The sequence below is a fragment of the Mustela nivalis genome, assembly GCF_964662115.1.
Source record: "Mustela nivalis genome assembly, chromosome: 8".
NCBI classification, from domain to species: Eukaryota; Metazoa; Chordata; class Mammalia; order Carnivora; family Mustelidae; genus Mustela; species Mustela nivalis.
This window is the reverse complement of record NC_139027.1, coordinates 123,529,226-123,555,454: the sequence shown is the minus strand read 5'-3', so window position 1 is coordinate 123,555,454 and position 26,229 is coordinate 123,529,226. Positions and strand designations below refer to the sequence as shown.

General features: G+C 40.5%; 1 protein-coding gene across 1 annotated transcript in view; it reads right to left on the bottom strand.

Annotated features, from left to right (window-relative positions):
* Positions 1-26,229, bottom strand: part of CTNNBL1 (catenin beta like 1) — a 126,965-nt gene that overhangs the window by 77,794 nt on the left and 22,942 nt on the right. Inside the window, exons 4-9 of the mRNA XM_082746316.1 lie at positions 25,714-25,811; positions 18,303-18,396; positions 15,340-15,431; positions 7,232-7,304; positions 6,937-6,995; positions 5,308-5,456 (exon numbers count right to left, since the gene is read on the bottom strand). Of these exons, the coding sequence (XP_082602442.1) occupies positions 5,308-5,456; positions 6,937-6,995; positions 7,232-7,304; positions 15,340-15,431; positions 18,303-18,396; positions 25,714-25,811 (565 nt within the window). The remainder of the gene's footprint in view (positions 1-5,307; positions 5,457-6,936; positions 6,996-7,231; positions 7,305-15,339; positions 15,432-18,302; positions 18,397-25,713; positions 25,812-26,229) is intronic.

The following is a 26,229-nucleotide window of genomic DNA, read 5'->3' as shown; positions in this document are numbered from 1 at the left end:
GAATATTCTGTCCAAGAGGTTCTGCGCCTTCTACCCTCACTCCATCTTTTTTCCTTCCTTATCAAAACACTATGACTAAATAAGAAATTCCTTTGGGGGGGGGGTTCCCTAGATGCTAGAATGGCTATCTGCGGGTTTTTCCAAAGCATGAGTTCCATTTTTAAATATCATCTCAACAATCTTTTCTTCCTTTCCAAAATGCTTCGTCTGTCCTTTGACAGAGGAAAAACAAAAAATGAAAAGCTTTTTTTTTTCTTATTGATTCTGTCGAGTACTGTAAAATCCAAACATTCTTAACATAGGGGAGTGAAAAAAAGTCACCGGACAACTAAACTAACACCTGGGTGGGAGGGCAAAGCAGAAAAGGCCTGTCCGGTAAAGGCAAAGGCATAGTAGACCTCCTTACAGCCCCTATAAACTAATGCTGAGAAACTATGAATCTGCATGAAGGAATTCTCTGGACCTTGAGTAGAAAGGTTACAAAAAATGAATGCCTAACCATAACTCTGAAATACCTTGGAGGATAATGGAGGAAGAGTGTTGAGAGGTTCAAGTGTCCCAAAGGAAGATAAAGTGAAGTGTGGACACTTGTGTTGGCTTCTTCTCTGCAGCACAGCATGAGCACGGGCCGAACAGGGCAGCAAGTCCAGTATTGCAGCTAGTGCCTGGCTTCCCCAGAGTCTTGATGATCAGGTTCAAAACCTGATCTGACAGGGAAGAGCACCTGTGTGGCTCAGTCAGTTGAGCAGCTGACTCCTGATTTTGGCTCAGGTCATGATCTCAGGGTCATTGGATGGAGCCCTGCACCTGGCTCTGCGCTCAGCATGGAATCTGCTTGAGGATTTTCTCTCTCTCCCAGTTGCCCCTCTCCCTCAAATCAATCAATCAATCAATCAATCAATCTTTTTAAAAAAAATCTGACAGAAAAAACTAGGACTAAATATATCTAGGCAGAAGAATGAAGTCTCAACTATACAGCTTTTAATAAATCACTCCTCATTCTTTGGGTCTTTGAATAGGATTTGCTAGAAATTCTGTAACGCAATGATTTAAAACATCAAAAATGTTTCTCAGATCCTTCTCTCATTCATTTAGAAAATATTTACAACCTAATATTTATCTATTACTAGGTGCTAGGGATAAAAGAGGAAGACTTGGTTTCTGTTCTCAGGAGTCTTCCAGTACAGTCAGAGACAAACAGATGCCTTCCACACAGAATGGTAAATGCTCCCACAGTGCAAAGGACAGGATGCTAATTCTCAACATTTGTGAGTGGGTGGGTGGGTGTAAGGACAGGGCTGAGGAAGTGACATGGGAGGAGAAGATTCTTAAAGACATTTAGCCTAATTATCAAGTGTTAAGGAGGATATGCTGGAATTCTCATGCTTTGCTGGCGTGTGTGGGGAGGTGGGGAATAGAAAATGATACAACCACTTTGGAAAACAGCTTGGTAGTTTCTAATAGTGAACTTACATTTCCAATATGACCTAGTCATTCCACTCCTAGGTATTTACCCTACAGAAATGAAAATACATGTTCATCCAAAGACTTTAAAGCAGCTTTATTAATAATAGCAAGACACTGTAAACAACCCAAATGTTCATCAATAGGTGACTAAATTAAAAAACGGATATACTCGGGGCGCCTGGGTGGCTCAGTGGGTTAAAGCCTCTGCCTTCGGCTCAGGTCATGATCCCAGAGTCCTGGGATCGAGCCCCACATCGGGCTCTCCGCTTGGCAGGGAGCCTGCTTCCTCCTCTGTCTCTGCCTGCCTCTCTGCCTACTTGTGATCTCTGTCTGTCAAATAAATAAATAAAATCTTTAAAAAAAAAAAAAAAAAGGATATACTCTGGAATGCAAAAATATAATGAATACTGCTAAAAGTGAATAAGAACCAAATTACTGATATATGCAAAATGAATGAATCTCAGAAAGAATGTGTTGAGTGACACGAGCTAAACAAAACATGGACTAAATAAATTTAAATTTAAACACTGATACTTGATTCAGTTATTAGGAAATATTTAAGTAGGTTTGGAGAAACTTAGGTATGGGAATCTACTTTTCAACTAGAAATCTTAGGAAATCTAGATACAAAGCAAGTACTTTATGAAAATTTAGCACTGAATTGAGATGTAAACATGCACTAGATTTCAAAGACTTAGTAGGAAACAAAGTAAAACGGCTCAGCAGTATTTTTTTGATTTTTGATTACTTGTTTTTACATGGTTATTAAACTGGGTTAAATAAAATGTATTATTAAAATTAACTGTGTTTCTTTTCACCTTTTTAGCATGCTACTGTAAAATATAAAACTATATACCTTGCTTGCATTACATTTCTATTGGACATTGCCATTTCATATCTTCATTGTGTTGAAAACAAAGATGGATGCTTCTGTTAAAATTAAAACTGTACACTTAAATGGGCATTGTTTTATTATAAATAAATTGTGCTTCAATAAAGTTGATAAATATTAAATTGGGTAGTATATGTATATGTGTGATAATGTGTATGGGTAAATGACTATCTTGTAATGACCTTTGCTTATCAATAATCAGAAATGTAAAAAAAAAAATTCACAGACATGCAAACCCTTAAGAGGAACGGTTCATTTAACATATTAAATTATACTGCCATTACTTAACTAACATCAGCCTCCTTCACTAGTGACTGAGTTTCTTGAAGGCAAGAATCCTGTCTTGTTCCTCTCTGTATTAAGCCTAGCTTTTAACACAGTGAGTTAATATGGTACTTTATCGGTGTTTTAATAGCTACAGAATTGTCCCAGGCACATTACATGTAATTTAATGTCCATAAAATCCCTGCAAATTTGGCATTGTTACTCCCATTTTTCAGATGAAAAACTAAGGGCTAGAGGTCAGAAAGTTAGAGTAACTCACCAAATATCCACTAATAAGTGAAAGAGCTATGTTCCAAAACTACACTGACCTCAACTCCCAAAGCCCACTCTTCCATGTTGTACCACACTGCCACCTTTCCAGGAGGGCATTTCATGACTGCTCAATGCCTGAATCATAGTAAAGACTAATACTTAGGGACAGTGCAACCACAGGAACTTTCCTGAACTTCTGGTACTATAGCCTCCAAGTCCTAAACGGGCTTCTCTCTAGATAGAGAGCAACTTGGCAGCTCTTGCTAGATCAGGATGAATCTAGTAGGAGAGAAAAAATTCCCTCCCAATTAAACTTTCCACTTGGGAGTCTGAAGAAGAAAAAAAACACAGAACAAAGAAGGATGGGAAAGAGAAAAAAGGGAATGCTGAATCTGCTATAATAGCTAGTTAATGCAAAAGAATTAATCTAACAGTAACTTCAGTGTTCAAAAATGAAAAGTTAGGAGATCTAGAGAGGTACAGTTTCTAAGGCTTTTGGAGCACCTTTTTAATTAGGCTCCTAGAATCTCAGCATTCCTGTTTGAATAATCCATATTTCTGGTTATTTATTCAGCTCCCCACTGCTGCACATTACCAAGCCATATGCTACAGGAATACATCACTTCATATTTGTGCTCAACCATCCACAGACACTGGCAGTTCAGACCTTTAAGAATCTTAGGGAAAAGTCCCCGTAGAGTACAGTTTTAAGGTTAAAAGGCCCAGGAAGCCAAATGCATCTTCTTTATATGCTATTTATTGGAGAGACGGTGGGGTCATTTCAACAAAAGGACAGGCAATTAAAAGGGTAAAGGAGATAAACAAACAAAAGACTCAAGAGAATAAAGCTAGCAAATCAGCTGAACACTAAAGGCCTCTGAATAATTCCAATGCCCCACTCTGCACTTTAAAAAAGATTTTTTAGAGCAATTCCACAAAGGGAATTTTCAATCAATCCCAGGTCTGGTGTGCGCTGACAAATGAAGAGGTCTACTGTGCCCCCAGCCCTCCACAGGCCTAAAGAGAAGATATTTTAGAAACATATGCCTTGATAAGCTTAAATATGAAAATAGTTTTAAACAAAAACATGATCATTGTAGAATTTGCTACAATATCAAAACAATGGAAACAGTCTCAATATCACCAACAGAATACTAAGTAAGCTATATTTCCTTGGAGCCCATTATGCATTTATTGAAAACTCTCACGAAGATTATGTCACCTCATGGGAAATGCCATGTTAAGTTCAAAAAGAAACAGTATCGAAAATTACATGTGTGACAGGACTAAAAAGCTGGTAAAAACAAGGAAATTATTACAGGAAAGAAAAAAAAAGAGTGAAAGAAGTCTACACCCAAAGTTGGGCTGTGTTTATGTGATAGCTGTTTTTCTAGCTTCTTAGAGGCAAGAATCGTGTCTTCTTCCTTTCTTTGTAAGCACAGCACTTATCAGCATTTTAACAGCAGTTTTGCATGTCTATATTCTAAATTATACTTAATAGCTATATTTATTGAATTTATAAAAATTTTTTTCAAAGAACTAGTTTAACAGCGTTTTGCATGTTCACGAACAGAAGTTTTAAGAGTGCAGACTCCAGCTCAATTTCATTAAGAATAATAATGACTAGTGTCTTCCACCCATACAAACATGCTCTAGTGGCTCTCAGTTTAAAAAATGGTCCCTTGACTCCACACCACACTCTGGTCACCATACCTCCTGCCCCCATTTCTCTACCCTTCTTCCATGCCAGATTTCTCAAGAGTTATTGACATAAGCTACCTCCCATTTACTTCCAACAGTAGGAGTCTATGAAATATACTAAACATGATATCCATTTTAAATATCTTAAGGAATTAGAACATCAATAATAAGATCTATAAAGAAAGTACTATAAAGAAAAGTTCTAGAACTTTCACATTTTCATATCTCCTATACTAGCCACATAGCTCATGTGCAATTTATAGAAAATAATATATAATGAAAAATATGTATAAATAAAAAATGATATTTTGTCAATAAGAAAAATACAGACAAACATATGGCATTGATAGGTCTATGTGTGATACAAAGTTTAAAAATTAACATAGGTTATGTTTAGAAGGTCATGACTAGATTTCCCAAAACCAACACAGTAAGAGAAGGAGCAAAAAGACATTTCCCTTCAATGGAGCGGGCACAACAGGGCACAAACAGACCAAAATGTACCTTCTACTTACATACCCTAACCTGAACCCCCCCCCCCCCACACACACAGAGGCACATGCCCATGCACACACCCACCCCTGAAGGCCTAACTGTTTTTCACATCTAAGAAACTCAATGGACTCAAAGACCATGGACATGTGTTCTGGAATTTGGGCTAACAGTGAGGAGCTGGACAGAAAAAACAGAGGACTAAGAGATAAACCTACCTGAGCATGAGATTCATCAGCTGCAGACCCTCACCCTTCAGGAAGCGTTCACGATTGGAACTGAGCATTAGGCAGGAACAGAGTGAATCAAACAGGTTCTCCATCATCTCCTGCTCCTCAGCAGTGCTTGGATTGTGTCTTTTAAACACCTGTCAAGTGAAGACACCAGAAAGCACAGAGCCATAAGAGAATGTCTTTCATCAGCTAGCACTCAACAGTTTCCAAAGTCTGCTTGTCCTGACAACCCCAACAATTGAGGAAGCAGAAGCTCATCCAACAAGATTCTCAGCAGCTTCCATGTTAGAGAACCTGGACTTTCTGAGTCACAGGTATTAGATAGCTATCAGTTCATACAAAAAAAACAAAACACTCAACTGACTACTGGGCCCATGAGTGACTGATGGCTTCAAGGAGGCAGATTAAAAAAAAAAAAAAAAAGATTAAAAAAAAAATCAACAGCAACAACGAACCAACAAAGCCCTTTTTCTGTGAAATAGAACACAGATACAGACTATTCTATAAAAGGCATATACAGCTGAAACCACCACCTCCAGGACAAAAAACAACTTTGCCAGCTACCTCAAAAGCCCTCTATTTGCCCAGCTGAACCATGACTTATTCTACTCCTTCTAAAAGAAACCACAATCCGGAAGGGCCACAACCCGAGGAAGAATTTTCTAACCATTGGGGCTACTGAACTGCCTCACACAGCAGCTGTGGCTCGAAGTCAGGGAAAGAGCTGAAAGCAGACGTTTTGTCTTTGCCAGACATATATGGCATGTTAAGAGGAAAGCCTTTTAACAGTATATACATACCCATAGACTCTACTACGAAATGATCAATAATCTTGCAGAACAGGACTAAGCACCTTCCCAGAAAACTGGAAACAGATTCATATTTCAAAGCTCTATTTTTTGGGGTGGAGGCCAAGCCACTCTGCTGCTGGCACCAAGATGGCAGCTGTATGCAAACTGACATCTCAGACACTCCCAACACTCAAGAGTTTATCCAAATGGTCTATTTTCAGTCTGGGTTTTGGAATAGCACAGATGAGATTTGTTAGAAGAAATCTTAACAGTATTTTCAGAATGCCAGCAGAACATTTCAAGTAGATTTACATGTCTTACAATGAGAAAATGGCATTTTCTAATTCCTTATTCCAGCCTCTAGAACCACATCTTTCCCTATCCTCCTCTGTGACCTCCATCCCACTGCACTGGAACTTGGGACTCCTTGAGCTTATGAGGATTCTAAATGAAGAGAATCCATTTTACTGGGAGATTAAAAGGAAAGGAAGTGAAAAATCTTGGGAGTGGGTCAACTGGAAATAATTTGGTATTCTTGGCCCAAGAATATACACTTAAGCAGGAAGCACACCTCTTCTGAATTGACCAATATCAGAAGACGGAGAAAATCCACAGCAGATAGACAGTGGTATCTGGGCATAAAGAGCAAATGACTAAGAAAGGGAGGCAAACTACATAGCTCCACTGTAACCTCAAACCTGCCAACATACTCCATATGGCTTGCATCACATGGCCTATTTCTTCCCACAATTTCCAGCTCCACCTCCCCTTTAAAGCAAGCCATGTATCTTCATGGCAGACAGGAAGCATAAGAATTACTCACGGATAACTGCTGAAGAAGCACATCGATTCCATCCAGCTCCCCAAGCAATTCCCTGTTTTCTAAAAGAGGAAAAAAATAGAGGAAGAAAAAAATGAAGCTAACTGTCAGATTTTACAGCCGTCTAACACTGATACATCAGCAAACAAAATCAATACAGCTTGACAGAGTACAAAAGCTGCACAGAGAGCGAGAGGGAGAGCAAGGGGATGCCAAAGGCAAGAGAGCTCGCTGTCATGATCTGAAACAAGGCTGGCTCCTATCCTAACAGAATATCAATACCGAGAGGGAGTCTCACCATCATTGTCCTGGAGCAATATGGCCAGCACTTCGCTACAATACAGTTTGTTGGCATCGAAAGGCATCTTTGCCTGTGGGGAAATAGGAGAGATGAGAAAAAAACATTAAGGGGCCTTGCTTCCTTCCCCAAGATGAATTTTTCACAAAAACTAAGATCTGAGTTAGAAAGTAGAAGTTAGAAAGCAAAAAGGCAGGTTAAAGGTTAAAAAAAAAAAAAAAAAAAGAAAAGAGAAAAGCCTGCCTCTGCTCTCAAGAGGTCAGACTCAAATACTACATAGTAAAACCATAAATGGCAGATGGACACAACGGCTCTCACATTGCTCATGCCCAGGTATGAAAGTCACCTCCTCAGTGAAGCCTTCCCAGATTCCCCATTTTGAGTCCAGGGACTGCTGTCTAGCACACAGTATATACTGAAATGTGAACTAGAGGAATGACTGAAAGTTTTGAAATTTTAAACTAAAATCCATTTTGAAGCTTTGCTCACATATTACAATCATAAAATTAGGCTGACAGATGATCAGAGAAGGTGAAAAGAAAGCAAGTTCTTGTTTAGAATAGCTGAATGTATTTATAACAAAGTAGTTCCTTTTGGGTTTTTTTTAATGCTTAAAATTTAATTTGAAATCATAAACCTATCTGCTCGTGTGCCATAATCTGCCTACTATTTAAAAAGGAAACCACATTAAAAATGCAGAAATGTGTTAATATTTTAACACCCAAATTACTACCCACAATTCTTTCCCTGCTGCATGCTCTGCTACTTGGTGTTTCAGAGGGGACATATCTACTGCAGAGACTATCTTTTATGGCTGTCCATATTGTTGCTTCCGTAGCGAGATGCAAATATCTCACCACTAATAAGGCTCCTTTGGATAAAGGTGCACAGAGAAGAGCAAACCTCATTGACGTGTTTTTATTTACTGTCCCTTGATCCTTAAAATGCAGGCACATACACAACAATTGTTAATCAGCAGCAGCTTTGCTACCCACCCAGGTTTTTGAAATGACAAATCATTTCTGTACCTGGAAAGGACAGGGAAGTGTTCATCTTAGAGCTAACACCTCCATCACCTCAGAGCTATTCCCAGTTCTGTCTGGACATTGATTTTGTACTTAAGAAGGAAGAGTGGCCCCTAATGAAGCAACACCCAGCAACTTTTCAGTTTCCTATGCACGTCTTTCTCGTCAAGCCTAAGTGCACCCCACAGGGTTTCAGGAAGCTGACCATCTTAGGTTAAAAGATCTGTTAATGCAAAGTCTTACGTGTACTGACTGCAGGGTATGCTCCCTGGGCAAGCTTGAGGCCTTGTTTCAAGAAATTCAGTATAACAGCCAGGGTTTAAATGCAATTTGTAGCGTGTTTCACTTTAAGGAAAACAGTTTTATGAAAATGAAAACATGGTGATAAGCCAAGGGGTAAGCATCTCTATCAGAATCAAGAATTTGTTAATAAAATTACTTATCCAAAATTATTTAAATTATAAGTATTGGTATTTTAAATGACTTAAGCCACACCACTTCACTTTATATGCAGTTTTTCAAGGACGAGGGTTCTTGTTTGAAACAAGATGCACTTAACTAAAAGAAGCCAAAAGATCTCACAGCCTTTCTGTGTTTTCGATGCCTCTTGTCTTTTATTTGATTTTATATATCTTATCTCCAAGATAAGGGGGAGATTTTCTTTTTGTTTTTCAACAAGTATTTGCTGGGCATCTGCTGTATGCAAGACAAAGAAATAAACACGAAAGCACACGTGAACCTTGAATTAGATGTGAATTAGACGTGAACCTTGTCCATTGTTAAAGGCATTTAAAAAATATTACACTGAATTAAAATTAATTTTAGAAAGTAATATGGTCCTGTTAAAGAAAAAAAAGAGAAGAATATCAATCTAGGATTGATGCACCTAGGTTTGACTCAAGAGCATGTACTACCTACATGAGACAAAATCTGCAGTTCCCAAACTGTGTGCCAAGGTACCTAGGGTGTCAAACTCAACTCACAGGGGCACTGCAGGGTACTTTAAAATTTCCAAAGAAAGCACAGTGACATATGACATGTGTTGAACACTGCATTAACTACTAGCTCCAGGTATACTCTTTTGATGACATCCTGTCTTTGTGAAGCTGGTTTTTGGTGGTTGCTGTAATAAAAGAACTGTGTGAAAATCAGTATGGAGCAGGAATGAGGGTAGTGGTGTTCAACTGTATTCCAAGGCTTTAGAAGTTGTGCAGCACTCAAAAGGCACACACATCTATTAATAAGTAACTGCGGTCTTTAAGTATAAAATAAAAATATTTTTTCTTTTAATTCATGTGTATTACTTTTTCAAATGGCTACTAAATTGTTAGGACATAAATATGTATTAAATCATTTGGATCTAACTACTTAATAAACATGATTGTTAGGTCTCTGGCATAGAGGCACAGTTTCATGTAAACACGTAAAAACGAAATTCCTAAGACATCCAGGGCACCAGGAACGGAGAGTGGACATCTATGACCCAAGAAATGTATCTCGATCTTAAGTTTTCTTAAAGTTTCCTTATCTGTAAAAAGCAAATAATAAAATAACAGCCTAATAAAAATAAAATAATAAAAGATAACATAATATCAGGAGAGTTACTATGAGAAATAAATAAGGTTATAGTATGGAAGTACCTAACATAAATTAAGTACTAGAATTTTTTCTAATGACTGGAATCAGAAATATCCAGGCTAGAATCTCAGCCTTAATGGTTTCCAGCTACATGATCTTGGCCAAATTATTTTGCCTCTCTTGCCCAATTTCTCTTATGTTAAGTAAAAATAAGTAATAATTTCCTCAGGGGGTAGTTGGATTAAATTAACCAGCTTATATATCACAGGTACCCAATAGCTAGTTCCCCTCTACTGAGAAGGAGTCCCCCAGGAAATCTCCAGCTTTTGCTGTGACACTTCAAGGAGTTTCCAATGTGCCCAAAGTAAGTTTTTAAAAATCAAAATAATAATTTCATCACTTTTTCTGTTAAAATAAAGGTTCTTTGAAAAACTGGCATGAAGGAGGAATCTAATTAGAAAGTCAAATGATTAGACCCCATAACTCCACAATACTGAGCCCTAAAATGCTTCAGAGCCTGAAATGGGTACCAGCTGGAAAGTACCTTGACAAGAAGGGAAGGCTTTGGAGATACCCATGCCCCAACTGTCACAGGCTCTGCCATGTAATTCCTGTGGGGTTAGGACAATCACTTCCCTTCTGTAGAATTGTTCCAATAACTGTAAACTGAGGACAGGAGCACCCACTTGGAAGGGCGTAAGGATCAGAAATAATATATGTGAGGTATCCAGAATAACGCTTCCCATATAATCAACAGCCAACACATGACACTTGTATCAGATGGGAAAAACTTAATGATGATTATAATGACAACCAAGTATTTTACTTTTGTGGTAAAGAAATAAAAGAAATGGTGGGACTGGTGGGAAGGAAGGAGTCTAATCCTTCACGTCTAACCAAAGACAAAAAGTCACCAAGGAAGTTTTATTTCTACTTAAGTATCAGCCAGAGATGATGGCCTCCAAGCTTACAAAATATCAAAGTGACAAATTACAAGGATAGTTAGTGGACATCAGGAGAAAGGAGAATTCAGTTTGGAGGTATGGTCTCTTGGAGTTTGCAAAGTTAACCAATGGGACTTGAAGCTTCTGGGGGCTCTCTTCTATCCAGGAGCCTGGTGATCCTAAATCTTTCAGCTGTCAGAGTAATTACAGAGTCAAGCATAGGTTTGTACTCAGCATGTACCAGCCTTGAATAAAATTAAACTTCACCTTTCTGGGAACTGCTGCTTTTTTGGAAAGTACAAAACAATTATGCTACCACCCGTAGCCAGAAGCTGCAGGTTATTTCTGCAGCTCACCTCTGGTACCTGGAACACATGGGGCAGGTTCAGACACATCCACAGCTCTGTACAACTGCTGAAGCAGATTGTGCCCTGTAAAATCCCAGCTCCTGGTCATAGGAGGCTAAGAGCTTCTCATCAACCAGTTGTACATGTAGTATCGTGTAGCCAGTTCTCAATCCGTTAGCTCATATGCTGAATGTTGCAACTGTTTCTGAAACACTGACCTCACTGGGAAACAAAGAGAATCCTAATTTTGTTTCTTTAAAAAAGGAAAAATAAAACTTTGGGTTTGGGCATTATTTTCAATAGTACACAATGTCCTAAAGGCTTGTATTCTCCATAAAAATGAACTGTGATAGTCTCACTCACAATCCTGTTATCTGCTCACCTGCTAACCCATTTAATGCAATCGGTCTGCAGTGGGTTTCATCCTCATTAGCACAAATTAGTGACATTTCACTTAATGGATGAAGAAATCCGTATCTCTATATACTGCTAGGCTACCAGCACAAAAAGAGGACTCATCAAGGTGCCACTCACTAAAGAATTACTCAAAGACTACTGAATAAATACAGGATGATCAGTTAAAGAACAGGGCTTAAAAGGCAACATAAACTACGGTGTTCTCAGATGTTAACCTACCTCCAACTCACCTGGAGGGCTTCTTAAAACTGATTACTAGTCTCACCCAGGAGGGGTGGAGTCAGTGGGTGAAGGGGTGGGTTCAATAATTTGCATTTTTAACAAGTTGCCAGGGAAACCACACCTTAAGAACAACTGAGAGAAGCAAAAATAATGGAGACCCAGTCCTTGCTTTTATTTTATTTATTTTTTTTTAATTTTTATTTATTTATTTATCAGAGATAGATAGAGCGCACAAGCAGACAGAGTGGCAGGCAGAGGCAGAGAGAGAAGCAGGCTCCCCGCCGAGCAAGAAGCCCTATTCGGGACTCGATCTGTCTTGATTTTTTTTTAATCTGCAATGGAAGTTATAAATTTTCTTTCAGTTCTAAAAATGATGGTGGCTACGTGGAAGATTAGGGATTTAAACTGGTTAATGAAGGCTGTGTATACTTGAGAAGTACATAAGAAAGACAGGAGTCATTCCTGGTGGAAAGAGGAGCATGAACAACAAAACAGATACAGAGGTCAAAATCATTCTGACCTTTGCAGAGCAGATGGTAGGTAAAAAAAGATGCCTGAAAGGTAATAAGGCCTGAAAGGCAATAATAATGTTTAAAAAGGGAGAAATGAAAAAGTCAGACTAGGCCAGGTATAAGGGGACTTTAAAAGTAGGCAGAGAAGGTGGGCTCTGGTGGAGAAGTCATCAGCATCTTGTAGAGGAAGGTTCTGGAATAGGGAATGGCACACTGAAAATGGAGTATTAAATCTAGTGCAGGAGTAGAGCAGAATAAAAATGGCTAACAGTAATGTTCATATCTCCAGAGAACAGAGGGTATCAGTGAGGGCTGTCCATTAGCATCATAGGCGGAACTTCTCTAAAATATGCCAAAGACAGAGACTAGACAATGGGTCTGGGAAACTGGTTTTGTTTTGTTTTTTTAAGAGTGTATTTATTTGAGAGAGACAGAGTATATGAGAGAGTGTGCACAAGATGAGGAGGGTCAGTGGGAGAAGCAGACTCCCTGCTGAGCGGGGCTGGATCCTGGGACTCCAGGATCATGACCTCAGCTGACGGCAGACGTTTAACTAACTAAGCCACCCAGGTGCCCCATGGAAATCTGAATTTTTTAGAGCTCTGCTGGTAAAAATCAGGGTCTATGCCCAGCACTCAGATTCAATGTTTATGACAGTGAAAGTTATAGCAAGCACTGTCCCAGATGATGAGAAAAAAGAGCAAGGCATTGTTTTTTTAAAAACATGCCTTCTTGCTGGCCTCATACTTAAGCAGGATTCTTCTTAATGATCTGGGCAGCACAGGATTTTTCTAAGGGCACTTGCTTACTAGTAAAATAACTGAATAGCATTTTAATGTTTAGATACCCTGAAACCTTGAAAAAACGGTTTTAGAGACAGCAACATGGCTATTTATGCCCTGAGGATTACATAAACATTGTGCCTAAAAGGCAAGAGTCACCAGCTTGCTAGACTGTGAAGTGGGACTCTTTACTCTCATTAGGGTAATATAATCCAAGCTAAACCCCCAAAGGTCTCAATTTTCCTTCCTGTTACCAATTCAAAAAAAGACTGGCAAGTGTCAACACCTTTCGAAGGGCAGAGGAGGCCTGACATCCTGGTTTAATGAAGGATCCCTGAAGTCTCAAGGAACTAAAAGGAATTGGTCTTGACTTCAGAGACAAAAGTCATTGGATTGTTTTGTATATTTTACCATTGGAGCTCTCACCTATGGCCACCCCCATGAACAGCTCAGGTCCCTGCAATCTATCCCATCCCCTCAACTCTGTGTCCTACTTTCCTCCCCTCCACTCCTCACTCCCCAAATGTTTTAAGGCTTTGGAGAATAAAAATGTGTTGAATGTTGAGGAAAGAAAAAACTGAGAATTACATGGGGAAACAGTTCTAGCCCTAAAAACCAAAGACATCGAGACTCATGAGAAGAGGTCAAGGAAGTTGCAAAGATGACAATGCATGAATTAACCAGACCTGATTTTTTTTTCCCCTAAAAAGTAGGTGTGTGTGTGTGTGTGTGTGTGTGTGTGTGTAAAGGGAGTTGCAATCTACTGAAATAGGCACTGAGTTTATAGTCTGCCAGGCAAATGTGCCCATTCCCACTGATGGAAGTATCTAGACGAGCTGAATATGAATACATTCAAGTCATGCTATATAATCTGTGTTGTTACAGATTTCATGGAAACAAATGGTATTTAACTTATTTAAAGTAGGACTGGGGAAGACCTAGATGGTCAGAAAGAAGGGTAATCATTGGGCATATGCCCTCTTAGGCAGAACATTCTTTCTGAGTCCTGCCAAGACAATGGCGGGGTAAATCTGACCTGACATCCTGACGTACCTCAGACTTTCTGGATCTCTGTGACGCTCTGAAGCATAGCAAGGCCATGAACACTTAGAGAATCATTCTATCTATGAACAAATGCCTCCTTCTCACAGAAAAGCTGGGAATCCTTGCTTGCTAACCATTTCAGTAGCATATAAGCAATCCCAAACTGCCTCCCATCATGCCTTTGGTTAAAACTACTCTTTTAAGACAAGCTCTTGCCACTTATTCCTCATTTACTCTATGGGACAGCACTAATTGTTAAAAAGATAGTCAAAGGGGCTACCCTAAGAAGAAAAGAGAATAAATAATCTAACAGAAATATAAATATACACAAAGGATAATAGTAAATTAAAAGAGTTGAATACAAATATCTAACAAACATGTAGAAGCCAATATTCTTTCCCTGATTTTAAAATTCCAAAATTAAAAAAAAAAAAAACCCGTTTTCATTTAGCAGATTAACAAAATTTTAAGACTGATAGTACCCAACGTTGCTAGGGGGAAATAGATACTCTCAAATCAGTGGGGCACCCTTACACAGAACAACTTTGCAATACCCACCAAAAATGTTAATGTGTATATCCTTTGATCTCTATCAATTCTAATTCCAGGAATTTATCCTACAGATAAACTAAAAGAAGTGTGCAAGAAAAAAAATGTGTATGTGTATATGAGAATAGTCACTATAGCACTGCTTGTAACAGTAGAAAATTGTTATACGGCAGTGAGTAAGTGTTATAAAAAGGGGGAATGGCTAAATTAATTTTGGTATATGCATAAAACAGACTACTAGGCAGCTATTAGTTCACTGAAAAAGCCAACTTGCAAAATAAAATATTGTATAATTCTATTTGTGAAACACACACACTCCTAGATACACAGAAAACTTCTGGAAGGATAGGTAAAATATTGTTAACAGTAGCTGTCTCTGGCAAGCTGAACTAGAAGGACTCTACTGAGAAGAGCTTTTACTTTTACAGAAGGCATTCTGTACCACACGAATTTATTTGTATTTACAAAATGTTTTAAATATTTTCGGAGGTATTAAAGCCTACTTTTAAAGCCTCTTCTTTTAAAACAAACAAAGGAAAAGCAGAAAAAGACAAAAGGGATCTTCTAGTGAAGATTTCCAAACTAGATCCCACAGCAAAAGGGACAAACATCGGTGTGGGTGAGCCAGCTTCAGCCAGACCCAGAGCAAAGGGTGGTGTGAGCTGCCGTCCCACAACACCAAACTGACCTTCAGCCTCTTCAACAGCCACTGCAGAAGACCCTGCTGGGCAGCCTCGGTACACATCTCAGGCCGGAACTCTGCCATGTTTTCCACAATAGCTAAAGGGAGACAGACACCAGTCATTTGGGAGGGCAATTTTGTTTCCATCTGCAACAAGCCAGCTTCCCTGCCCATGACAGACACCATATTCCTCTTCCCACTTCCTGTATTCCTCCCAGCCAGATGCTATGTTGTCATTATTAGATTAACCAGGGAGATGCTATGGTTTGTTTTCAATTCAAGTAATGTTGCAAGTAAAACTCATAATGAAAATGATGAAATTCACAAAAGGAATGTGATAGATGTTCTGCGCTCATAGGGAACAACCCCAGTGCAGAACACAGGGAAATGTGGGTATCTGCCTGGGAAGGCCTTCTTAACTCATTGCACTGGGGTCCCAGAGACCCGTAACTGAAGAGACAGGACTAGGCAGGAAGCCTAGGAAAAAAAACGGGATGGTGAATTCAGTCTCTTCCCTTTCTGATTAATTCACTTTCAGTTCTCTTTCTCTGGATACAGCAAAGGAGGAAAGCATGATCCTCTTAATTGCACAAAATAAAGTGCACAGAGGGGAAAGGCCATGCCGGCAGAGGTAACTGTCAGGTACTCGAAGCAAATATAATTGGTCTTGCTATCTCCTACAATGGTCAAATTGCTGCTTAATAGAAAATTAAAACTTAGGATGCCAAAAGAAAAAAATTATTACATGACTATGATACTAAAAAAGGGGGATATTTTAAAAAACCCCCTTCAGTTCCATTCTAACACATCCAATGTTTTCATTTCTTTCAGGGCCCCTTCTGCTCCATATCCTAGGATATGTTACATTATAAAGGAGACATAGTTAGTTCCACGTTCTCTAAGCCCAATGCCCAGACATCAGATCTGAGTTTTGAAGGAGAAAGGGATAAAGAAATCACCATGCCTCTTGTTCATCTTCACTCCTCTACCCTTGTCAGCCAGTGGCAAGTTAAATGACTCAGTGGGCAGCCTCCTCAGGGCATGGAATACAAAGCCAGGTTAGCAGAGTAGTAAGAGACTGGGGAGAGGCAAGGATCATCACAATACCCTAAATTACTTTTTCACATTTCCTGGGAAAATCAACTCATTCATTTTAATCTCCAATGCCCTTATCTGATTCCTCTGCTTACACTTTAGATGGCTTCCTGTTGCTCACTACAGTCAAATCCAATCATCCTGCCTCAGTTTACAAGGTCTTCCACCGTCTGGGCAAACTCACGCCTCCCGTCCCATCTTCCACTACTGCTACCTCTCACTGCCACAATACATCTCTACTCTTTCCCCAGTCCACGCCCACTCCTGGCTTTGCAACTGTGACTCTCTCCCACCCAAGGGTCCTTCTCACATTTCTCAGTCAAAACGTACCCGTCTTCATACTCAGCCCCATTCAGCTGCCTTTGGAGGCCCTTCCTCACTTCCACACTGTTCTCCACTGACTATTATCCCATTTGTCACCCTGTATTATTTTTTCTTTCCGATCAAGATTCTCCCAGAGTTAAGACCATGCCCAATTCATCTTTAATCTACTCCAGTGCCTAGCCCAGTGCCTCACAAACAGCAGGTGCTCAATAAATGAGAGTGGGATGGACCTCCTGAGCTGCTGGTAGGTGACTATGCTGAAACCAGACAGATCTCTACAGACAGCAAGCCTGGGGCTTTTTTCATTACACCAGGCCCTTTTTATTAACATTCAGTTAAAACTTTTTTTTTTTTTTTAAGATTTTATGTATTTATTTGACAGAGAGAGATCACAAGTAAGCAGAGAGGCAGGCAGAGAGAGAGGAAGGGAAGCAGGCTCCCTGCCAAGCAGAGAGCCTGATGCGGGACTCGATCCCAGGACCCTGAGATCATGACCTGAGCCGAAGGCAGCAGTGTAACCCACTGAGACACCCAGGCGCCCATCAGTTAAAACTTTTGATAAGCTTTCTATCCAGCAAAATCCAGCATTAGGCTAACAGATGGTAACGCTAAATTCTAGCTCTAGACTAAAGCCAACCCCAAAGTTAGATTGTTGTGTTCTCTCTTCTCGTATTCCCTCGGTGATATGTCTTCCCTCTTCTTTATGATAATGCTCACAGAAGAGAGTATAAAATTATAAGAGAAATCTGTGGTAGACAAAAATAGCTGAGAGAAAAATCTAATCTCATCAAAATTTCTGCTTCAGCTGGACTTCATTCGTTTCTCAAGCTCTGCTTAAGATATGTCACCTTTATTTTTTTTTAAATAAGACAATGACCAGTGATAAAGAGGACTACTCAAAAGCACGATTTTAAATAGGATAATGGTTCAGCAACTTTGCAGGGGAAAAGATCTGGGAGATTTGAAGAGGAGGAAGGGAAATACAGCAAAGACACCCACTTAAATTAACATATGATGAAAGTGCATCCAAGTTAACAGCAATATTTCAATTTGGTTCACGTGGCAAACTACACATAAGAAGACAAAGACACACTTAACTGTTTTCCAAATAAACTGTCTTATAAAGGTATTCCACTGTTCCAAAGTTTGTAGTCCCACTGAAGGGAATAGGAAGAAAAACCAATATAGAGAGATTAAAAATAGTAAAATATATACTTTCTAAAGCTAAAAAAATTTTAAAAATTAAAAAAATTCATCCTGCACAGACATGACCCTAACATTTGGAGGCAGAGGTCTGCTAAAAGGGGCCAGTTTTTGTCCAGGAAGTTACCCGACTTAGTGGATTTCTGCTTTTATTACTTGCAAGCCAAAGCAAAGCTGCGGTTATATGAAATTTACACAAGGGTCTTCATTTCTGGAAAAGCAGTCCGGAGACTAGAAGGAAAGAAAACACCACTGCTGTTGACTCTATTATGAAGGAAGAAAGAAATGAGCACCGAACCCCCAAATAAACACAAAGGTCTCAGATCACTGGTTGCCCTGCCCCTCACCTAGAGTGTTGTGGACACCATCCGCCTCTTCTTTCACGGACTCATCCAGGCGCTCCAGATTCTGCACTAGCAGGGCCACCACCTGCCCATCCACCTTCAGCAACAGGGGAGCAAGGGGAGAGAGGGATACATGTCACAGAACAGTCCCAAAATGTTCCCATTCCCATACTTTCTTCTCACCTGCACCAACAAAAGAACAAATCAACTGTAAACCATCCATGGTTTACAGTGTGCTCTTCCATCTCATTACCTCTTTGGGTCTTGAAGTGACCCCAAGACAAAGAAAGGGCAGGCTTCCTTACCCCTAACTTAAGATGAGTAAATCTAAGCTTAAGGAGACAAAGTAAAGTTCAAGGTTACAAAGCTGGTGAGTATCAGCCCTAGCACTTGAACCCAGGCCTTCTGAAATCAAGTTCACTGCTCTTTCTACTTCCCTGTGGAATTGAAACAAACACCTCACAGAAGTGCCATCTTAAATCGGGTCAATAGTTTGTTCAAGTCAAAATCATGTTTCTAGACCACAGCACCAAGAGATGTTTAGTTGGGAAGTTTATTTGCCATACTTTACACTGACCTCAAAATTTAGGGTTAAACTCAAAACATTCCTAACGTTCTGTGTTAAGCTTTTATGAAACTATTACTTCTGATGAATTTCTAATTCCTTCTTGAGAAGAGTATTAACGTAATAAAATGCCTGACATTTGTATTACACTTAACACATAGAACAGCAATTAAATTTCTCTAATTTAATTCATACAACCTTATAGAAAACTTTCAGTAGCCATGTCACAGAGCTGATATTCAAAGATTAACAGCTTAGCCAAGACCAAATGGCTACTGGGCAGTAGAAGAAAAGCAAAAATCAACCTTCCTTCTTTGGTGAAATAACACTTATACTACCTCATGCTTCCCTCTGCACACAATCTGTATTCTTAGGGATACTGCCCTTTGGGTAACCCTTATGCAAACCCAGGAAGGTAACTAAGGAAACGCAGAATCAAGAAGTGATTACCCACCTGGTAATAACTTTCTCATCAGTAGCCAGTCAGTAACCTGCACAGGAAAATAAAACCTGCCGTGTGTCTGTGGTATATCCTCTCTGACTGCCTCCCTTAGCAAACGGGAGGATTTCCCACCCTGGCATACTCTTCCAAGGGTAGTGCAATGCTATGGTACATGACAGATAATCAGTCATTTTGTTAAATTCAAATAAACTGAGAAAACACTTACTTTGTGTGCTGCAATCAGGTCTTTTATAGAAACTGTTCCATTTGCTATCACGCATCCTCACAGCTCTTATAGGTGACCAAAAAAGGTCCAGAGAGGATAACTAGCCTGGCCAATGCCACAAAGGTTGGGGCAGAAGTGACTGACTCTAAGCATCTATTTTTTCCAATCATACCCTGTCACTCTGGGGAGGGGGAAAAGAAAGGAGAGATACGGAAACATATCAGCTCACTCAGCTGATACTGCCTGAGCACCTGTATATAAGATACCCTATGACACAGCTCAAACTGAGCCGGAGGATGGAACAATGGCAAGAAAGACAGATCTTGAAATAAGGCCTCCACTCCTGGTGACACTTAAAGAAAGCAGCTGGCAAGGGGGGAAAACCTGCAATTATTGACTGATTTGTGAACCTCAATCATAAACAAGGTAGAATTTTCTAGGCTCTGCCCTTTCTACTGTGAAGAACAATGCAAGACACTAGCTGCAGATCTGAGGGGATACTGATGCCAGAATTGAGGGTGCCCGTAAATACAAGAATGAGCTGTTTTCCCCTCTTATCCCAAGGAGATATACAATCTCACTCTCAAATCTCACAGCCAGCAAAAGCTTCACCAAAGAAATCCATTGCAATGTTTTCCTTAATTAATTGGACAATCTGAGTATGTGAGAGGAAACAGAAAAACATCTGGGGGGAAAATATGAACCATGTCACAGTTTGTTTTTCCCTAAATCACCCTGATTGACTTATAATCTCCCTGAATCCTAAAGCAGCAGACACTGCAAATCCACTGGGTATCACACTGCTTGTTGGTTCTGCAAACTGCTTCACCCGTTTCAATTGCTTATTGCTGCTTTATCTGCACTACTTTCCCCCTTTCCTTGATTCTTAGTTATGTTTCCCATCTCTGCTATCTGGAAAATGGTAAAGGGGAAAGTGACAGTATGCAATGCATTCAAATCCCAGAACTGAATGGATATCTGGCTGGAGGAAATTTTTTCTTGCCACAGAAATCTAACTTCTAAGAGACAGCCTTTTCAAGCTTGCAAAGTATGAAAGTTTATGTTTAGCTGGGTTAAATGCAATTTTATCTGATTGTAGGAGGGTCAAAGCAGTCAAAATACATTTAGCTCAAAAAACCCTCGGAAAAATATCTGTATTATGCATAGCTCTGAATATCACCTAGTAAGAAGCACAAATTAGCATTCTGTCTCACTCACTCTAGCCGCTTGGGTCTACCACCTTCATGCCAATTTTTTGGACCTGTGACTAAACCTGAAAACAAAAATGAATCCTGGTCAAGGACCAAAGTGTCAGCCGAGAAACCTTGGCCTTGGAAATCAAGATTGTCTTAAGCCTGATGTTTTCTGGTAAGTCCACCAGATACTTCTCCCCATTAGCAGGTCTCCTAAACAATATTCCGGCAGGTCCTACTAAGACAAAGGTCAAGGGCATGTTCAGATATCCTTTCCCACTTGCCCAGGGAAGATGGATACAAGACAGAAGGAAAACACTTTTAAAAAGGACAGATGAGAAGGTTTGAAGGATTCTTTTTCTATCTTGTACAATCTGTCAATAAACTTTCTTAAGAGTGTGGAGTTAAATTTTCTACCTGCTGTGAGTTCTGAAAATTTCATAATTAAAAAACTAAGAAAAAACCTCCTACATCCACTGAATCTTGATCAAGCAGAAAGTTATGAGAGTACAAATGGTAGTATGGTCAGAATGCAAAACTACCTAGTAATATTTTAGTTTCTCCTCTTGCTCCTGCAATTCATTATCCAGCGGTCAAGAACGGTCTTCCTAAACTGTTAGGTCAGACTATGCTACACTCCCTTGCCCAAGATACTCCAGTTACTCCCCTTCACACCGGCAATTCCACCCCAGCTTCCTACCATGGCCTATAAAACCCTGAGCAATACGCCCCTGACTGCGTTCTCTCCCCTCCCTCCAGCTGTGCTCAAACAGTTTTTCTGTTCCTCAAGTCTGTCAAGCTCATTCCTGCCTTAGGTCATCCTTTGCACTTGTCCCATCTTGCCCTCCGTCATTCTGAATGGCTGGTTTCTTCGTGTCATGCCAAACTTGGGCCTTCCCCGACTAGCTAATCTAACGTGACTTCCCAATCACCGGATGTCACATCTCCCTATTTTAATTCTTTATGTAACAGAGAATCACTATCTGCTTTCTCGTTTGATTACTGCTTCTCCCCACACTAGAATTTGAGCTCCACAAAAGCAGACTCTGTCAGTCTGGCTCACTGCTATATACCCCATTTCTGCAGTCTAGAACAGACAAAGTATTCAATAAACATTCAGAGAATGAATGAACAAATGAATTTTGCTTGGGAACAAATACAAATGAAGGTGGACATTAATAGAAATGAGAAGGGATACAAAAGACAGGATCCAGAAATTTACATAATAAATACCTTTAGAGCAACTGAAAACCTGCCAACCTCAGCCTCACCTGAGCAACACAAACGCAGTGCCAAGCAGCCCAAGCCACAGCACTCCAGAACTTCAAAGCTGAATGTTTACCGAAGGGTTAAGTGAGTGCAAGAGAATGGGTATGGAGGGCAGTCCCCTGAGTCTCCACATCAACGGGACTTTTGTGAAACTCTTTATGACAAATGGTGGCTCCTAGCCACTATGGCCAATGTTGTGGCCCAGCCACATTCCTACCTCTTCTGCTGGGACACCTGCACACATCCTCCCACTGAGCTTCCCTTTGAGGGCACAGAAAGTACCTGCAGCTCTGCAGTCCTTCCTGAGTCTTCCCCTCACAACTGGTTGCTACCTCCTCCCCACTTCCACAGAAGCTTACATCTCTCGTAACTGTTCTTAATATTCTGCCTTGCATTATCATCACTACTCATTTCATCCTCGTTTTTTTTTTTAAGCTAAACATCTATCCTCTCATGCCTTACTTTGGTCCATTCCCTTCATAAAATTTTTTTTAGTAGTCATTCAAAATGCTCTTTGAACATCTGTCAAAATGAGAAAAATGTTTGCTCTCGCTGTATGGCCGATGATACATATCATTTTAACTTGACATTTACTAAGAACTTAGTATGTTCCAGGCATAGTACTTTTATGAAGATAATGGCCAACATTTACTGGGTGTTCACTCTGTGCTGGACACTGTCCTGAAGATTCAATAACTCATTTATTCTTCACTTCAATGTTATGCAACAGGCACTACTGTTATCCCCATTCTACAGAAGGAGAAACTCGAGTACATGGAGATTAGGTAACTTTCCCAAGGACACACAGTTGGTAAATGATACAGCTACCACTCAAGCCACTCTCTTGATGCAAATCACATCTCAGGAAAGACAAACTTATTAACAGATATTTATAAGCCAATGTGACAAGTGCCAGGATATACAAAGTGCTAAAAGAACACAAATACACAAATTCTGTTCGGGGCTAGGATGATGAGCCTAAAAAAAACCAATAAAAAACAAAAATAAAACAAAACAAAAACCTCAGAAGAGATAAGCTTTAAGTCAGGCTTTAAAGGATGAGCAGGAGTATTCCAGGTAGCCCAGGAAAAGCAAGGCTTGCCAAGCTGAAGGCAGATGGGAGCAAAGGCATGGGGCTGCCAAGCACCTGGCAGATTTGGGGACTAGAAAGTAGGAAATGGCTGTCATCTAATCACAACTCTCAAGAAGTCCTAAGACTTCAGAGAAGTGCCATTAAAGCAACATACCCTTGCATTTACTACTCTTAGAAAAGACACTATTTTCTAGGCTACCAAATCAATTTGTTACAAAGCACAAATATTCACCTTCTGCATAAGTAATAGCAGTGGAAGTGAACCAAATTTTAAGCCCCAAAGATCCCCCAAGAATGCCAGGATAGCACTCTCTCCCCAGAAATGTGCTAGTTCATTGCCTAGGACTTCCAATTGGGAAAAAGACCGAGGCAATAACTGCAAACTGCACACCACAATAAATTCTGCTCTGCGCCCTCTAGCCTCTGCTCGTGCTATTCCGGGCCTCGGATACTGGCCCCAAATTAAAACTACAAAGACAACTCAACCCTTGTAATATGAGAATACTTATCAAACTTCTTCCTGAGTGCAGCACAAGGGTAAAAAAATAAATAAATGAAAGACCACCCACCAGTTCTGCTCTGTTATTTACTGATGCCTTCTGACTGGCTGCAGACGAGCAAATCATATATAGGAGGCTAGGAATGTTCAACTGTGATTCACACCAGCCCCACCAGTATAAAGCTGTAAGAGTCAAAATCTTAAAATGATAATAAAAAAAACCCTAAACAAACAGAAAACCCTGTATAGCAGCTACCTAATGGCTCCCCAGACTGAGGATGAACTGTTCCTTTCCAAACAAACAATAAAATCTGCACGATCCAGCTTTGGTTGGTGGGCTTAGCGACACAGAAAACACAAAGGGGGCTTTTGTGTGAACTGCTGTTTCTGGGTGCATTTTACAGCAGCAGCCAGGCTAGCTGCTCCTCTCTCGTCTCCCCTATTCACACGGGCAAAGGATGGTAATTAAAATCAGCCCAGGGACCAGGCAGGAAGGCTCACTCAGGGCCACTGTAATTAACCTCTGGAAGGTAAGACTGCACAAATGACACTGTGGGGACACAGAGCAGGAGCAAGTGCCACAGCCTTCCTTCAGATGCTCCTCAAAACAAAAAGACAACCCAACATCATCCTTTTCTTTCTGCACAGTGGTTCCAGGGAAAAATAAAGGTCCTGAATTCTACAAAAGTGGCAGTTCGCTCTAGGACTGAGCCTGAAAGAAAAATGGCAATAGAAATTTTCATCAAACTCAGTCACAAATAGCCCTGCTGGACTCCAGCCTCACGCTCTGTAGCAGACAGTCCTTCATATCCAGTGGGTTCACAGCCTTTCCATTCACACCGAATGCCAGCAGCAAGCATGGCACATGGGAAATTTCCAGTGTCAAGGACCTTGAGAGAGACAGAGTGAGGAGAGGGTGGGTGGAGCACCGATGGGGTGTCAGAACCATTTGAGGCCTGCCCCAGTCCCAACCATTTCTGATTCAGTGGGTTTGGGATGGGGTCGGAATATAGCCTAACACACACCCCGGTGCTTCTAACACAAGGGACTACAGCCTTTTCTGATAAACTGTTAAACTGCATCAAAACCAGTATTTACTAACATTCTTAGCAGAAAGAAAAGACCAGACAACAGAAAACAGAGAGGAAGGAAAATTAACTCCATCCTAGAGGAGGGAGACAGCTTGATGGTGGACAGAGCCCCACAGGTGTCAGGGTAAGAGGCTGGACTAGACTCCCTCCTCCACTTGCCGGCTGTGGTGCCTTTCCAGTCTTGGAGGCCTCTACGATCACTGGTGAAAGAGGGAAGCTGGTGTGGCGGGGATCTGAACACACGGGCTCTCATTTCTGCTGTACAGGGCCTGGCTGAATGACCCACTGGATGGCTGCCCTTCTGTATCTGGGTTTCCTCACATGTAAAGGGAGGCGAGGAGAATAGACTGGTTTAACTCACGTATAGACTTTTGACTGGCTGCTGCCTAGAAGACTGTAAAGCCTCACCCAGGCTCCACGAAAAAGACACACAGAAATCCACTGGTCCTGTCTCTATAAGGAGGGGCTGCAACTCTGGCTGGATGAGTTAGAAGGTTTGTTCTTGCTTTTAACATTCTCCGATTCCCTATCTATAAAATAATAATGGTATCTGTCCTCACTGGTGCTGGCAGAGGAGAGAAGAAACATTTGTGAAAAGACCAGCAGCACCACAGTTGGAGACAGAAGAACAGGAACATGGAGTCAAAAAGAATACAGGTTCAAATCCCAGCTGCGTGACCACGGGCAAGCTATTTTGCCTCTCTAAGCCTCAGTGTCACAGCTGGAAATGGGAATAGTAGCAGTAATACCCATCTAAGAGGATATGGTGAAGATCACATAAAGTGGAAAAAAAAATGAGAAAAGGCCTGCCCACAGCAGATATTTAATAAATGCTAGGCCTCTATAACCCCTCCTTAACACAGTTCCAGAGTATCATGTACCCCACAACCCCACAAGTTGCATTTCTACCTTCTATTCTCCTCATTCAGTGTAGCCTTGCCACAGAGCTCACACCCACCTGGTACACTCAGAGAAAATGGTGATGATGTTAACACGTACACACACCCGCAAAACCCCCGCTGGATGTGCAACTTACCAGAGCATCGATGAGTACTTCCGCTCCCTCTTCACTCTCATGGAGGGTGTCTATATCTGTTAATTCCTGAAGCAAATCAACCACAGCTATGGACACATGTGAAAAGTGTTAAGGGCATCACGTACATACTGAAACCTTACTGACATTTTATTAAAATCTTTGGTTCCTTTCTGTTTCCCTATCAATCATTTTATTACCGTTCACCTTTAATACACTGTGGTTTTATTAACATCTCTTCAATGAGGTTCTACTCATGGTGGGTGTTCAGTAAATGTTGTTAACTGACTCAGTCTTTTTCCTTATGCTGCCTTCCTGGTCACTTACTCCATAGGTTCACTACATTTTCATAAATTTCAAAATTTCAAATAAATTGCTCAGGAGGTTGCTTTTCCAGTGAGAAGTAGGCCAACACCCTTAACCCTATCTCACGATTTAAATTCTTGGAACTCAGTATAATCTGAACTACCCTGTACAGTTCACCTTCGAAGGCAGTAATGATTTCTGAGATGAGATGGC